Here is a 12,634-nt window from a genome sequence, read left to right as displayed (position 1 = left end):
TGAGTCACCCAGGTGCCCTGCTCTGTACCTCGTTGAGAAGAAATGCATCAGCCAATACACAGTGTTCGTGTGCAGTTCTTTTCCCCTGTGTCCTTCTCGTTTTCAGTCAAAAGTTTTCCAGAGCTCCTTGGATCGACTTCCTTGTTGCCCACCCTCTTCAGTGAGGTTATAGAGTTTATTTGTAACAGAGCTATAGGTTACTTTGCCCCAGTCGGTATTCCACCTCGGGTTCTCCTTGCGTCCTGCTTGGTCCTTCACAGCTTTGCCTGTGCTAAGATGCCCTGTGTGTGGCTCGCAGTGTGTGGGCTCGACAGCTCCCCGTGCACCCTCTGAGCTCCGCACATCCCCAGCTGCCCCGTGCTGCCCCTTGACGGTCAAACCCTCTTGTCCCTGGCAACTGGTCTGCCTTTTCCAGAACGTCATGTAAGTGGATAGGTAGCCTTTTGGGTCCGGCTTTTTTCATGTAGAAAAATGCATTTAAAATGCATCCATATTGTTGCGTGAAGCAGTAGCCTGATTCCTTTCTGTTGCTGAGTTGTAATTTCTTGTCTGGGTGTACCACCACTTGTTTACCCACTCGCATCCGGGCTGTTCCGGTTTGGGGCAATGGCAAATAAAATTACTATAAACATTCACATACAGGTTTTTGGATGAACATAAGTTTTTCTTCTCTCTTGAGTTGTTAGTCACGGGTGGGATTGCTGGGGCATATGATAGGTGTATGTTTAATTTTATGAGAATTGCAAAGTGGTTGTATCATTTTGCTTTCCTACCAGCAATGTCTAAAGTTCCAGTCACTCTGCGTCCTTGTCAGCCCTTGCTATTGTCAGATTATAAAAAAAAAATTTAGCCATTGTAATAGGTGTGTAGTGATAATCTCATTGTGGTTTAATTTACATTTCACTAATGACTAACATTGTTCATCTTTTCGTATGCTTATATACATATGCTTATGTACATTTTTTTGTGGTCAGATCTTTAGATCTTTTGCTTATTTTTTTATTGGGATGTTTGTTTCCTTATTGTCAAGTTGTGAGAGGTCTTTATATGTACTCTGGATACAAGTCTTTTATCAGAGAGAAGATTTGCAAACATTTTCTCCCAGTGTGTGCCTTAATCAGAGAGAAGATTTGCAAACATTTTCTCCCAGTGTGTGCCTTATCTTTTCATTCTTTCTCACAGAGCTAACCTTCGTAACTCTGATAAAGTGTGGCTTATCAATTTTTTTTCTGTTATGGATTTGTTATGCTTTGGTATCTACAAACTCTTGGTCTAACTCAAAGTTACACAGATTTTTCCTGATTTTTTTTCTCTTGGGATATTTATAAATTTGTGCTTTATATTTAGGTATATGATTCGTTTTAAGTTAATTTCGCATAAGGCATGAAGTGTATGTAGAAGTTTTGTCTGTGTGTGTGTTTGCCTGCAGACATTGGTTTTCAGCTAGACTGTAAACGCGCTGCTGGTGGATGCGTGCTGCTTTCATGTTCTCCATGTGGCATCACGTAGCACAGACATTTCAACTATTTCTCAACTTAATGATTTTTTTCTCAGCTTCTACTTTAATTATGCCTTGGCTCACCACCACCCAGTACCTGTGAGTGATTCTGTTGTTCCCATAAAATTAAATCCAAACTTTTACACCTGTCTTAAATTCCATTTATCAGTATAGAACACTCTCTAGCCCTCATAATAAATCAGCCTCAGTTACCAGTAGTTTTAGATTCATGGATAATTTTAAGGTGTTGCTTTTGGTGGGACTCCTGCAAATACTAACTTTTGAATTCTGTATTTTAGCCAAGATTATTCCTCTTTGCCGAGATCCTCGCCTGTCTCTTTTTACTGAATCGGTTTTAATTACAAGTTTGCCTAATAAGACTGAAAGTGGAATGGCCTCTAAGAAGCCAGGCAGATGGCCAGATTGTCAGATCCTTTTTGAGATGGATCCTATCTACCAAAATAAAGTAAGTTTAAAAAGAGTTTCTCTCAGGGTCTGTTTGGCTCTAGGAGCAGAAACCCACTGAGATTCTTAGATTAAAGGGACTTACTGAAAAATTCAAGTATCCTAACTTAGGGCAACAGACGTGTCATTTCCGGCTCATGTCCGCATCTGTCCTTCTCGTGGGCTTTCAGCTCTGTTCACCTCTTTTGTTTTTTCCAACTTCTGCTATGAAAAGGAGCTTTCTCTTGCATGGTTCTCTCCCAGTACTGAATTGCCAGTGTGTTGACGTGCCTTGGCTGGTTTCTCCCCATTCCGATCCCCCTGGGTATTGTGGTTCAGATCCATTGGAGAATCTCATCATCTCCGCTTGGCTCAAATTCTGCCCGGTCAAGGAGCCGTGTCTTGGGAATGGGCGAGGTAACACAGTCCACGGACCCGCTGTTGTGTGGGGCTGCGCGTGGAGCATCTGCTCTAACGCAGGACGACAAACACAGGAATACATGACTGGTGTTTCTAGCGGCTTCAAACAACATGCTGACCAGAAAGAGAAATGGCCTGAATATTGAAAAATCCACCTAAATTTCTTAAAGTCTTAGGTTTCCAACATAGTTCTGCAGTGTGGGTTCTGCACAAAACAGACCCCACAGAGAACTGTTGTTGTAGTATTCTGACAGAACCATCAGCCTGTCAGCCCACACTTGTTACTCTTACAATTCTGACCTGTTAACACTTTATTTACAGATTGCCAGTCTCCTGACTGTTGTTGGTAATTCCATGGGGCAAGTTAATGTTTACAGCTGCAAGTTTATAAAATACTGTTCCATGGTACAGCAGGCCAAAGCCATGAGTATGAAAATCTCATCAATAGATGAACTGACTTCAGTACAGTTTAAAACTATCCTGGCTAAATTCAGAAACTATCTTCAATATATTATTAATATGGCCATTGAGAAACGCATTGGTATTTTCAAAGTTGTCAGTCTCAATTATCAGTCAGAATGCTTACCATATGTTGAGAATGTCATACATCTGATCCACAACCTCTTGCAATCTGTAATTGAAAGAAAGAATACAAATCTACTGGAAGTAAGTATTGTAGAAATACCTATTGCATGAGAATATGATCATTAGATTATTATTTTAAAATATATACTTAGGAAATATAAATGATGAATGTTATCCTCAGAAGATTCTAATATGTGTTAATACTTGTTTGGGTCTCTGATCAGATATCATTTCCTCAAAGAAACATTCTTTGTCCATCCACCATTTCTAAAATGGCACCCCATGTTCCTTGTTACGTCTTTTCCCTGTTGGGAATCATTGCAGACTTACGAACGTGGACGTGACATGATACAACTTGCATTTTCATAGGGACCACTCTGGCTGCAGTGTAGAGAATGGGTTGAAGTGGGACAGGATGGGAGGAAAGCTGTTTCTGGCATCTCGGGGAGCGGTGATGTGCGCCTGAACCAGGGCAGGAACAGTGTGGAGTCTGGGCAGCAGATGGCTTTGAGGTCCATTAAGAGATGGAATCTTCAGGATGTAGTGATTGGCAGAATGTAAGGAATAAGAGAAACGAATTAATGATACTTTGAGCTTTTGGGTTGGGCCGCGGGGCGAGCAGGGCTGCAGTGCACGGCTGAGGAAGCACAGTGCTTGCTTCACCGCGTAACCGTCCGTCGAGATGCGATGTGCATGTCCGGCCATCGGCAGGGAGTCTGGACCAGAAGCACATGTTTAGGTGACCGGCAAACAGGCGCTCTTCAAGGTCACCCTTCGGGAGGATGCGCCTGCTGTATGTGTGTAGCGAGGAAGGAAAAGGACCCCACAGCAGAAGCCTGAGGAATGCCAGTATGCAGGAGGCTGCTAGACAGAGAGGGGCCTGCAGAGGACATTAAGAAGTAGCAACCAGAGAAGGCGAGGAAAGCAAGGGAGTGGTCTGAGAAAGAGGGAACGTTTAGTAGCTTTTAATGCTACAGAGAGTTTAAGAGAGGGTTGAAAAGTGTCTGTCTTTACAGCCACAGTGGGTCCTAAAATGTACACAAAATTACCCTCTGTTTCGCTGAGGCTGGTATTCCCCAAGTATCAGAAACCGAACCCAGTGTACGGCACAGCACAGCCGTTTCCCTGATGCCCAAGGACGGCTCGGCGCAGGTGAGGCGGGCCTTCCCTCTGTCAGCGCCGCTCCCGTGACAAGGGCCTGTGCTTGCGCTCTGGGCAGAAACATGGGGACGCAGAAGCAGCAGTGTGCTGCGTTTCACTTTGCTTGGCATTGCCAGAACCGGGTCACAGTGCTGCCACCGGCTTGGAAGGACCTGGCTGAACTGGCACGTCTTGAGCTCCTCTGCCTCAGTGGTTGAGGAAAGCAAGCAGAACATGGAGTGGGCTGGGTTTCAAGTCAGACTGACTGCATCTGCCGCCGTCGCTGCCTTGGCTGTTCACACCTGTCTTCCCACATATTGAGTTTTAGGGGCCATCACAGATCTTACTGCTCGTACCTGGCTGGGTACTGAACCAACCGACTGAGAAATAAGACGACAGGTTAAGGCAAAAGAGATTCAAGTATTTCCTTTATTACTAATGAAGTGGACCTTGGAGAATATGGCTTCTGTTTCCTGAAAATCAACCTTCCCCAAACGGAAGCTCAGACTTAGGGGAGAGACTTAGCCCTCTCAGCACTGGTTGCCCTGAAACAGGACCAACATCCTGGCCACAAGTGAGCAGAGAGGAACGCGTACCCTCTGCGGACAGGTCGGCTTTTGAGTGGAGTGTCTAGGCTTTGCCTGTTCACCTTCTCTTTCCAAACTCCCCAGTCCCAGGAGTCACTTCACCTTCCCCAGGAAGTGAGTATGGGGTGGAGGGGCCACCAGGAAGTCTGGACAAGTGGGGGGCCCCTGCCTCATGGAGACATCAGAAGTGGGGCTGAGTGCTGCCCCCCTCCTCCTGGCCATGCACACTGGGTCAAGTATAACGTGGCACTTAGTGTTCCAGTGAGCTCTAAACAAAGACAGGGCAGAAGAATATAAACTGGTGGAGAAGGAACAGGATACGTGTAACTGGAACTTCCATCCTATGAAGAAGAAAATGGGGAAACAGCCACTTAAGGTGGTCTAGAGCAAATATCAAATCTTGCTGGACAGAAATACCGAGAATTCCTTTCTTTGAGGGCACAGTAAGCTCTGTGGCTGGTCAGTCTGGCAGTCTCTGGCTCAGGTCTCTTGGCCCCAGTGACCCCCAGTGAGGCCCTGTAGGAGGACTCTCTGGGTTGGGTATTCTTCACCCCCTCATCCAAGCCGGGCATCACAGACTTGTACTTGCTGGACCCTGAACAAGTGCACTAATGAATCTCCTGTTGGCCTGAGTAGGGACAACCTGCGTCTGCCTTAGGAAATGTCATTGATGATTATTAGACTTGAACTTGCTTCTTAAAATAATTTTTTCCTGTTTGCTTCTGGTTAATTCCACACTTAAGTTGAGACATGACTTTGAAGCCTGAGAACTTTTTATTTTTAGCTGCTGTCTGCTTGACACTTCCCTCTCTCCCCTAAAAGTGTGGTTCCGTATCTGATGCTCTTTGGAACATAGACTTGGGAGGAAAAGTGACACCCTTAATAGTCTCTGCCCGCAAGCTTCCTGCCAATCCTGCCGTCCCACCTTCTTCGGGCGAAGGTGCCTGATTAAAGATAAGGGCTCTAGTCTCTTCTCTCCTGCTACGGCTGCCACTTTGAAGCCACCACTTTCATCCAGAGCACAGAAAACTGTTAGCTGTCTCAGCTTCTGCAGGCCTTTGAATGAAAGAATCCTTAAGTCGGCTCTGCAAAAGGCAGAGAAGAATTTTCTTATGAGAGCCGTAGTTCCCTCAGTCTCTGCTTAGCTCATTTTAGCAAGAGTCTGTCTCTGAGGATTTCACTGGAAGTATTAAAAGGAACCAGAATATGAGACCACGTGTTTCCAACTATTTACCCAGTGCTGCAGCTGTGGTCTCTTAGTCCCAAGCACTAGCAAGGCAACATGGTGACCAAAGACTTTGTTGGCCACCCTTCACCAAAGAAGCTGGCCAAGAGATACAAAATACTCTCAACATGACAGTCGTCAGGAAAGTGAGAACCACACATCCGCTTAAGTGGCCAGAATTAAAAAGACTGACAATAGCAAGTTCTGAGAAGAATGCGGAGAAACTAGAACGTTCACACGTTGTTGGTGACGATGAAAACAGTGCAGTCACGTTGGAAAACTGGCGACTTCTTGTAAAGTTAAATTTTCACTTACCATTCGACCCAGCTACCCCATTCCACATTATTTACTTACAAGAAGTAAAAATAGGCCCACACAGACTTGTACTCACATGGTCATAGAAGCTTTAACCACAAATGCCAAAACCTGCCAACAATCCAGAGATCTAGCGAGAGGCAAGGAAGGAAAAAACAAAACAAAATGGTGCATTCATGCCTTGGAATAGCGTTCAGCAGTGAGAAGGAATGAACGACTGCTACATGCAGTTTGGATGGACTGCAAAAATATGTTGACCGAAAGAAGCCGAAAGGAGTTCCTGCTGGATGATTCCACACATACGGAACTTGACAAATACAAATTTAATCTGTAGCCACAACAAGCAGATGGTGGTTTTCTGAGGCCAGGAGTAGGAGGGATGGGGCACAAGGCATCTTTTAGGGCAATGAAAGTTTTATATATGTTGATTACAGAGGTAACTAAACAGGTGTATAAATGTGTTAAAACTCAGCATAATGTACAATTAACATCTTCTGTATGTAAATTTGGCTTCAACTGATTTAAAAGAAAATCCTGGCTTTTCCATTTACTACTTGAAAGACCTTAGTTAATATCCTTATTCTTGCTATACCTCAGTTTCTTTATCTGTAAATTGGGGATAATATTACTGACTAACCTAGAGAGGTCGTGAGAGTTAAATGAGCTACGGATTATAAAACCCTAAACACATTCTGGCACATAGTGAGCACTAGATGAATGTGAGTCACTGCAAACTCGATTTCTTTCCTTAGAAGGGTCAGGGGTTTTAGTTCCAGAAAACTTTCTGAGCTATAATTTTTTTAAAAGATTTATTCACTTAGCATGCGAGCGGAGGGAGGGGCAGCGGGAGAGGGAGAGAGACTAAGGAGACTCTGTGCTGAGTGTGGAGCCTGATGTGGGGCTCGATCTCAAGACCCTGAGGTCACAACCTGAGCTGAATCAAGAGTCAGATGCTTCACCGACTGAACCCCCCAGGTGCCCCTGAGCTACAATTGTTTTTTAGGAACCAGCTTTGAAAGTTGCTTATTCATCCTCTCTCTGGCTCCCGCATGCCCCAGGTGTGTTTTTATCTATTTCCTGAGGCTTCGAGTCGCTTTCCTTTACACGGTTAAGGCATTTCCCCTATTTTGATGAGAGTATTTTTTATCATAAATGAGTTATATCAAATGCTTATTCTGCATCCCTTGAAACAATCACACATTTGTTTTCTTCAGTCCTTTAATGTGGTTATTACATTAACTGGCTTTCTTGGGTTGGTGGGTTTAGTTGCCAGCACGCACATGCACTGACTTGTACGTTCTTTGTAAGATGTTTGCATTTATGCTGGCAAGCGACATTGCTCTGTGACTTGGTTTTACCACCCTCGCCTGTGTTTGGTATCGGTGTACTACTAGTGACCAAGGGAGTTTGAGTGTGTTTCAGCTGTTTCTACTGTCTTTTTTTTTTTCATGAAATTGGGGTTATCTGTTTTCTTTGTGATACAAATTGGCATTTTCGTATGTTTCTTTTTTTCTGGCATTTAAATGGCATTTGTGGTTAGAGTCAGGATAGCCCTGTTTACTGTCCTCTGTGTTGGTCCTGATTTTCAATTAAATGTGGTAGGCACCATTATCAGCCTGTTACTACATTACCCACATTTATTAAAGGAAAGCTACTTGGTTAGGGTCACACGTTAGGAAACTCTGGAGCTGGGATTCAGTCACAAGGCTCCCCGGTTCTAAAGCCTGTCCATATAAACTGTGGTGCGTTAACACTGGTGATTTCTGAGCGATGGAATAGTAGGTATTTTCTACATTAAAAGCTTTTTTTTGTAGTGCAGTTTTTGTATGAGCATCTGTTTTATAACCAAATAGAATAAAGTGTTCAAAGAATTAGAGACATCCAGGCAATTAATTCAAGGCTGTGAAACTGAAAATTGAAATGACATTGATTCCAAAATTATGCATGAGTATTCATTAAGAGCCCTGGAAACATGAGGAAAAAATGTGACAAAATTGTAATTTGAGTATAGAAATGCAATTATTTTGAAATTTCATGGAATGATGTACATTCTAAGAAAAGTATTGATATGATACATGTAATGAATACATACATTTATAATAGATAAAAATGGGATTTGGAATCAGACTTGGGTTTGATCAGTAACTCCCTAAATTTCTGGTTTTAGGCTAATGAATCCCTCTGAGACTGTTTCTTCCTGTGCAAACTAGTGAGCAGACATGCTGTCAAAACAAAGAGAACTAGCACATCAGTGCCCCAAACGGGGTGGTAGTTATACATCGTTCACCATTCAGCCATACCCTTGCTATAGCTATTAGTCTATTTCTTAGAGACAAAGTTATTCGTAATATTACTTCCTGTATATCTTAGTAGCATTTATTTTATGTGCAAGGTACATTCAGGTTCCCTCCGTTAACAATAGGAAGGATTTGAGGATGTTAATGCTCCAGTATTTAAACAATAGTTAGAATAATGTTTAGAGTCGCTTTCCTTTACAGGGTTCTTCATTTTTTTGTGGAATTATAATGATGTAAGTTAGTGAGAGATACTAAAAGAGTAATCAGTCTTGTAAAATAGAGTGAGAACTCATTATATAAATCTCACTGATGTGTTAATGATTGTAGGTTGTGGAGTCATCACTGCGAAAGCTGGACTCTGATCCCACTGAAATAGAAGAATTTGTGGAACATTTTACTTTTTTGGATGCAATTTCCTCAAAAATATTTGCATTAGAAAAAGAGTACTCCACGGTTGCTCAGCTGCATTCCGTTGTACGGTATTACCAGATCCAGATTTCAGAAGAGCAAATTGCCATATACAAAATTCTTCTTGGCAGGTTTGGTCAACTAAAAACTTCTGTGAAGTTAAGCAAAACAAATAAAGGTGCGGCTATTTCTAGATTCAGAGACAATCTGGAAGCACACATCACTGGTCTGCGAGTTGACCTCAGTAACTTAAAGGCCAAGGTCAGTATTTTGTTCATTAAATATCAACTGGATCTTAGTTTCACGTAGGCCTAAGCTTCTAGGTATTTGCTTTCTGTGGAGTCTTAGGTCAATAATTTAATCCAAGTGATGTTAACCTAGAATCCACAGACAGAATCTTGGTGATTTGTGAGCTTCACTGGAGAGAGAAATTGCATGTCTTGTTTTCACTAACCTCTAACTGAAATGTAGCCTTTTCTTCAATTATGAATGAATGTAGACAAACAGCAAAGCGGAAACTTTTCCCATACGATTCAACAGTTGGCCACAGGAGGCCTCTGGCCCAAGGGGCTGAAACGCCCGACATCTGTCTGGGTCTGAGTCTGGGCCGGATGTAAGGAGAGGTATGATTTCAGTCACTTGTGGAGAGCAGCCTGTAAAGTAAACCTCCAGCGTTTGCTGAGCCCTTCCCAAGTGTCAGTAACTGTCCTCCATGTTTTACCCTTTTATCTGCCTGAAAAAAACAAAATGAGACTTAGGTCAGCTAACCTGCTGGAGATCACACAGCAAGTAAGAGCCAGGGCTCCAGAAACCTCGCTCCATGCCCCCTCTGTCCTCGCCGGCGCTGCCAGGTATTAACGCCCAGGGAGTCGATACAGCGTGAGCGCCTGGCATGGATTAGACATAACGTGACTTACTGCAGTTACTGGGTTTTCGGCTTCTCCATTGACACCGTTGATCTGCACCGTTTCGCACAAATACAGTGAAGACGAAACAAATTAGTCGTGAAAGGCTACCCCATCTGCAGCCTTTAAAATCGTACTAGAAACATACCGACGCTCCCAAACACGTTTCGGGTGTTCACAAGTTCTGTTTGTTAAAGTGTCTGAGGTTGTGGACACTGCCTGAAATGGGGTCTGTGTTGCGGTCAGTTTACTGCCGAGTCCTGGGCAACCACACGGCAGGCCAGGGGCATTGGGCTGGGACAGGAGAGAGTTTTGTGTCCTTGTCACCAAGGGTTCAGAGACCCTGCGGGAGTCAAGAGCCGGGGGTGGCTCTGCAGAGCTATCCTGAGTTCCTGCATCCCCAGCCCTCCCAGGGGCATGACTGTGGGTGATTTTAGCTCTTTTTGGCCAAGGGCAGCTCCTGGGAAGGGGCTCAGCCGTGCCGAGTGAGCGTTTGTCCTTTCCCTCCTCCTCCTGGGCCCTGCCCAGTAAGCTTTCATCTCTGCCGATTATGTTTTTCACTTCTAAATTTTCCATTGGGTTCTTGCCTACATTTTTTCATTTTTCTTTGCTAAGACTTTCTGTTTTCCCACTGGTTTGAAGAATATTCATCATTTTTTAGTGGAGTATTTTTTATCATACCTGCTTTAAATCCTTTGTCAGATCATTTTAAAATCTGTGTCATGGAGACATTGGTGTCTGTGGATGAATCTTCTTATGTGAGTTGAGGTTTTCCTGATTTTTTATATGCTGAATAATTTTGTGTGATATATTTTGGATTAAATATTGGGCTGTCACACTCTGTCTTGTTTAAACCACATAGAAGGTTGGTATTTTTGTTTTAGCAGGCAGCTCACCTCCTCCGGTCCCACGTCCCAGCCCACGCTCTTTGGGCAGCAGTCCTGTTGTCACTGTAGGTGTCACGACCTTGGCAGGACAGCTCAGATGCGTCCCCCCATGCGCCATGCAGCATTCCGTCTCACTCTGGGTGGTGGTCCCCGAGGTGCTGAACAGGAGCCGATCCGCATGCGTGCAGCTCACGGGGGATGCACTCACTTTGCGGGGAGCTCGCTTTCTGGAGTCTGTTGCTCTCTCTGATTGCCCCAGAATTTTCCACATTCCTGGCACTCTTTTCAGTCCTCTGGTCAGAAAGCTGGGGCTCTTCCGTAACTGCACACACATCTGGGGCAAAGCAGCAGACACGGAGCAAGTGGTCTGTGGGGTCGCCCCTCCCTGGAAGAGAGGACAGTTGTCTCCCCTGAGATCTTTACTGCCACCCGCTGTCACACCCCCTTGGGATTGCCTGAGGGCGGGGGTGGGAGAGAACAGGAGAGAGAGGCCTTCCACGCACCATGTGAGCATCCACAGAGGTCAGAGAAGAATGGGGGCTGCACGGCAGTGACAACTGCACGGACAGCAGGGAAAGGGAGCTCAGTAGAGAATGGCTCGGCTCTGAATGCACCATGGGTGGGCGGAGGTCGAGAGCCAGGCACCAGGAGGGGAGCGGCGCCTGACACATTACCAGGAGCACACGTCCAGGGTGAGGAGGCCTCTGGCCAAACCAACCGGACGGGATTCTGGCTGAGGACAGGCCAGAGTGAAGTCAGTCCCATCCCCCGGGGTGGTGGACAGGGTGGGGCTTGAGCAGATGTGGCAGGTGCGGGCTCTGGTTAAACAGAAACCGGCCTTGACACGGACGTGCACCGATGGGCCTCAGAGAAGCTTCAGGAGCCTGACTCCGGTGTGCTTAGGCAGAGAATCCTTGCCAGACCCTCTCCTGCTCCTGAGTCCCCAGTAGTAGGCTCTCCGGAACTTTCATGGTTTGTGGCCCTGAGGCTCACACCACGTTGCCCACATACCAAGTGGAGGTCAGGGTCTGCTAGGAGGACACCGGGGTCAATTTACCACTAATCTGGTGGCGCTTTGGATGACCATCTGCGTCCCCTGCCTGCCTTGGATGCTGCTCCTGGGGAGAGCCAGGGTGGGGCATACGTACTCTGTCTTCTAACTTTGTGTAACCTTTCACACGATTTCACTATTTACCTGATGGCTGAGATCACTGTGAAGATCTCGAGTGGAACACTGCTGGTAAGCCTGGCAAAACGTGACGGGATATAAGCCAGTAAGATCATTTCTCCAACTATCTCCCCCCGAGATAGCTCACTGACAAACATAAATATTAATGAGTGGAAAACTATGGGAGAAGCCTAAGGAAAACTTTATTATATGTCCATTAAATGCACTCCCTTTTACAGATCATATATTAAGCTCTGTTATCACAAGTACTGTTTATCAGTTTTGTACGGCATGACCACGCCACATAAAACACAATGTCATTTGTGACTCCACGGGTTGGATTTTTTAGAAGAATAAGGTGATAGGATCCAAATTCATTTATTTGTTCAATAACTTTTTAATAAAAACTACTGTCTACATCTTACTGTACTAGGTTCTGTGAGATGTTTGGAAATAAATGGACGAAACCATCCTTAATCCTGAGAAGCTTATAATTTAATAAGGGATAAATCAGGGCAAACTTCTACTTATGTCTTTGTTTGGAGGTCATTGTTGCAAATGTCCACAATCTCATGTGCAATATTTAAACTCTAATACAAGGCAACATGTGACAAGTACCATAAAAATAGAACAAAGTTAGGGGGAGCCTGGGGGGCTCAGTTGGTTAAGTGCCTGCCTATGGCTCAGGTCGTGATCTCTGGGTCCAGGGATCGAGCCCGCATCGGGCTCCCTGCTCAGCGGGGAATCTACTTCTC

General features: G+C 44.8%; 1 protein-coding gene across 13 annotated transcripts in view; it reads left to right on the top strand.

The window, feature by feature from the left end:
- The window catches only part of DNAH14 (dynein axonemal heavy chain 14), a 334,785-nt gene that overhangs the window by 79,598 nt on the left and 242,553 nt on the right, over positions 1 to 12,634 (top strand). For 9 of the 13 annotated variants that reach the window (XM_027613953.2, XM_035722589.1, XM_027613956.2 and 6 more), the window contains 3 exons: positions 1,798 to 1,964; positions 2,684 to 3,028; positions 8,839 to 9,180. In XM_027613953.2, coding sequence (XP_027469754.2) covers positions 1,798 to 1,964; positions 2,684 to 3,028; positions 8,839 to 9,180 — 854 coding nt within the window. The remainder of the gene's footprint in view (positions 1 to 1,797; positions 1,965 to 2,683; positions 3,029 to 8,838; positions 9,181 to 12,634) is intronic. The other 4 variants (XM_027613959.2, XM_027613960.2, XM_027613958.2 and 1 more) reach the window with 2 other exon arrangements.

This window comes from Zalophus californianus, chromosome 10 (assembly GCF_009762305.2).
Source record: "Zalophus californianus isolate mZalCal1 chromosome 10, mZalCal1.pri.v2, whole genome shotgun sequence".
Classification (NCBI taxonomy): Eukaryota; Metazoa; Chordata; class Mammalia; order Carnivora; family Otariidae; genus Zalophus; species Zalophus californianus.
This window is presented reverse-complemented; position numbering and strand designations above follow the sequence as displayed.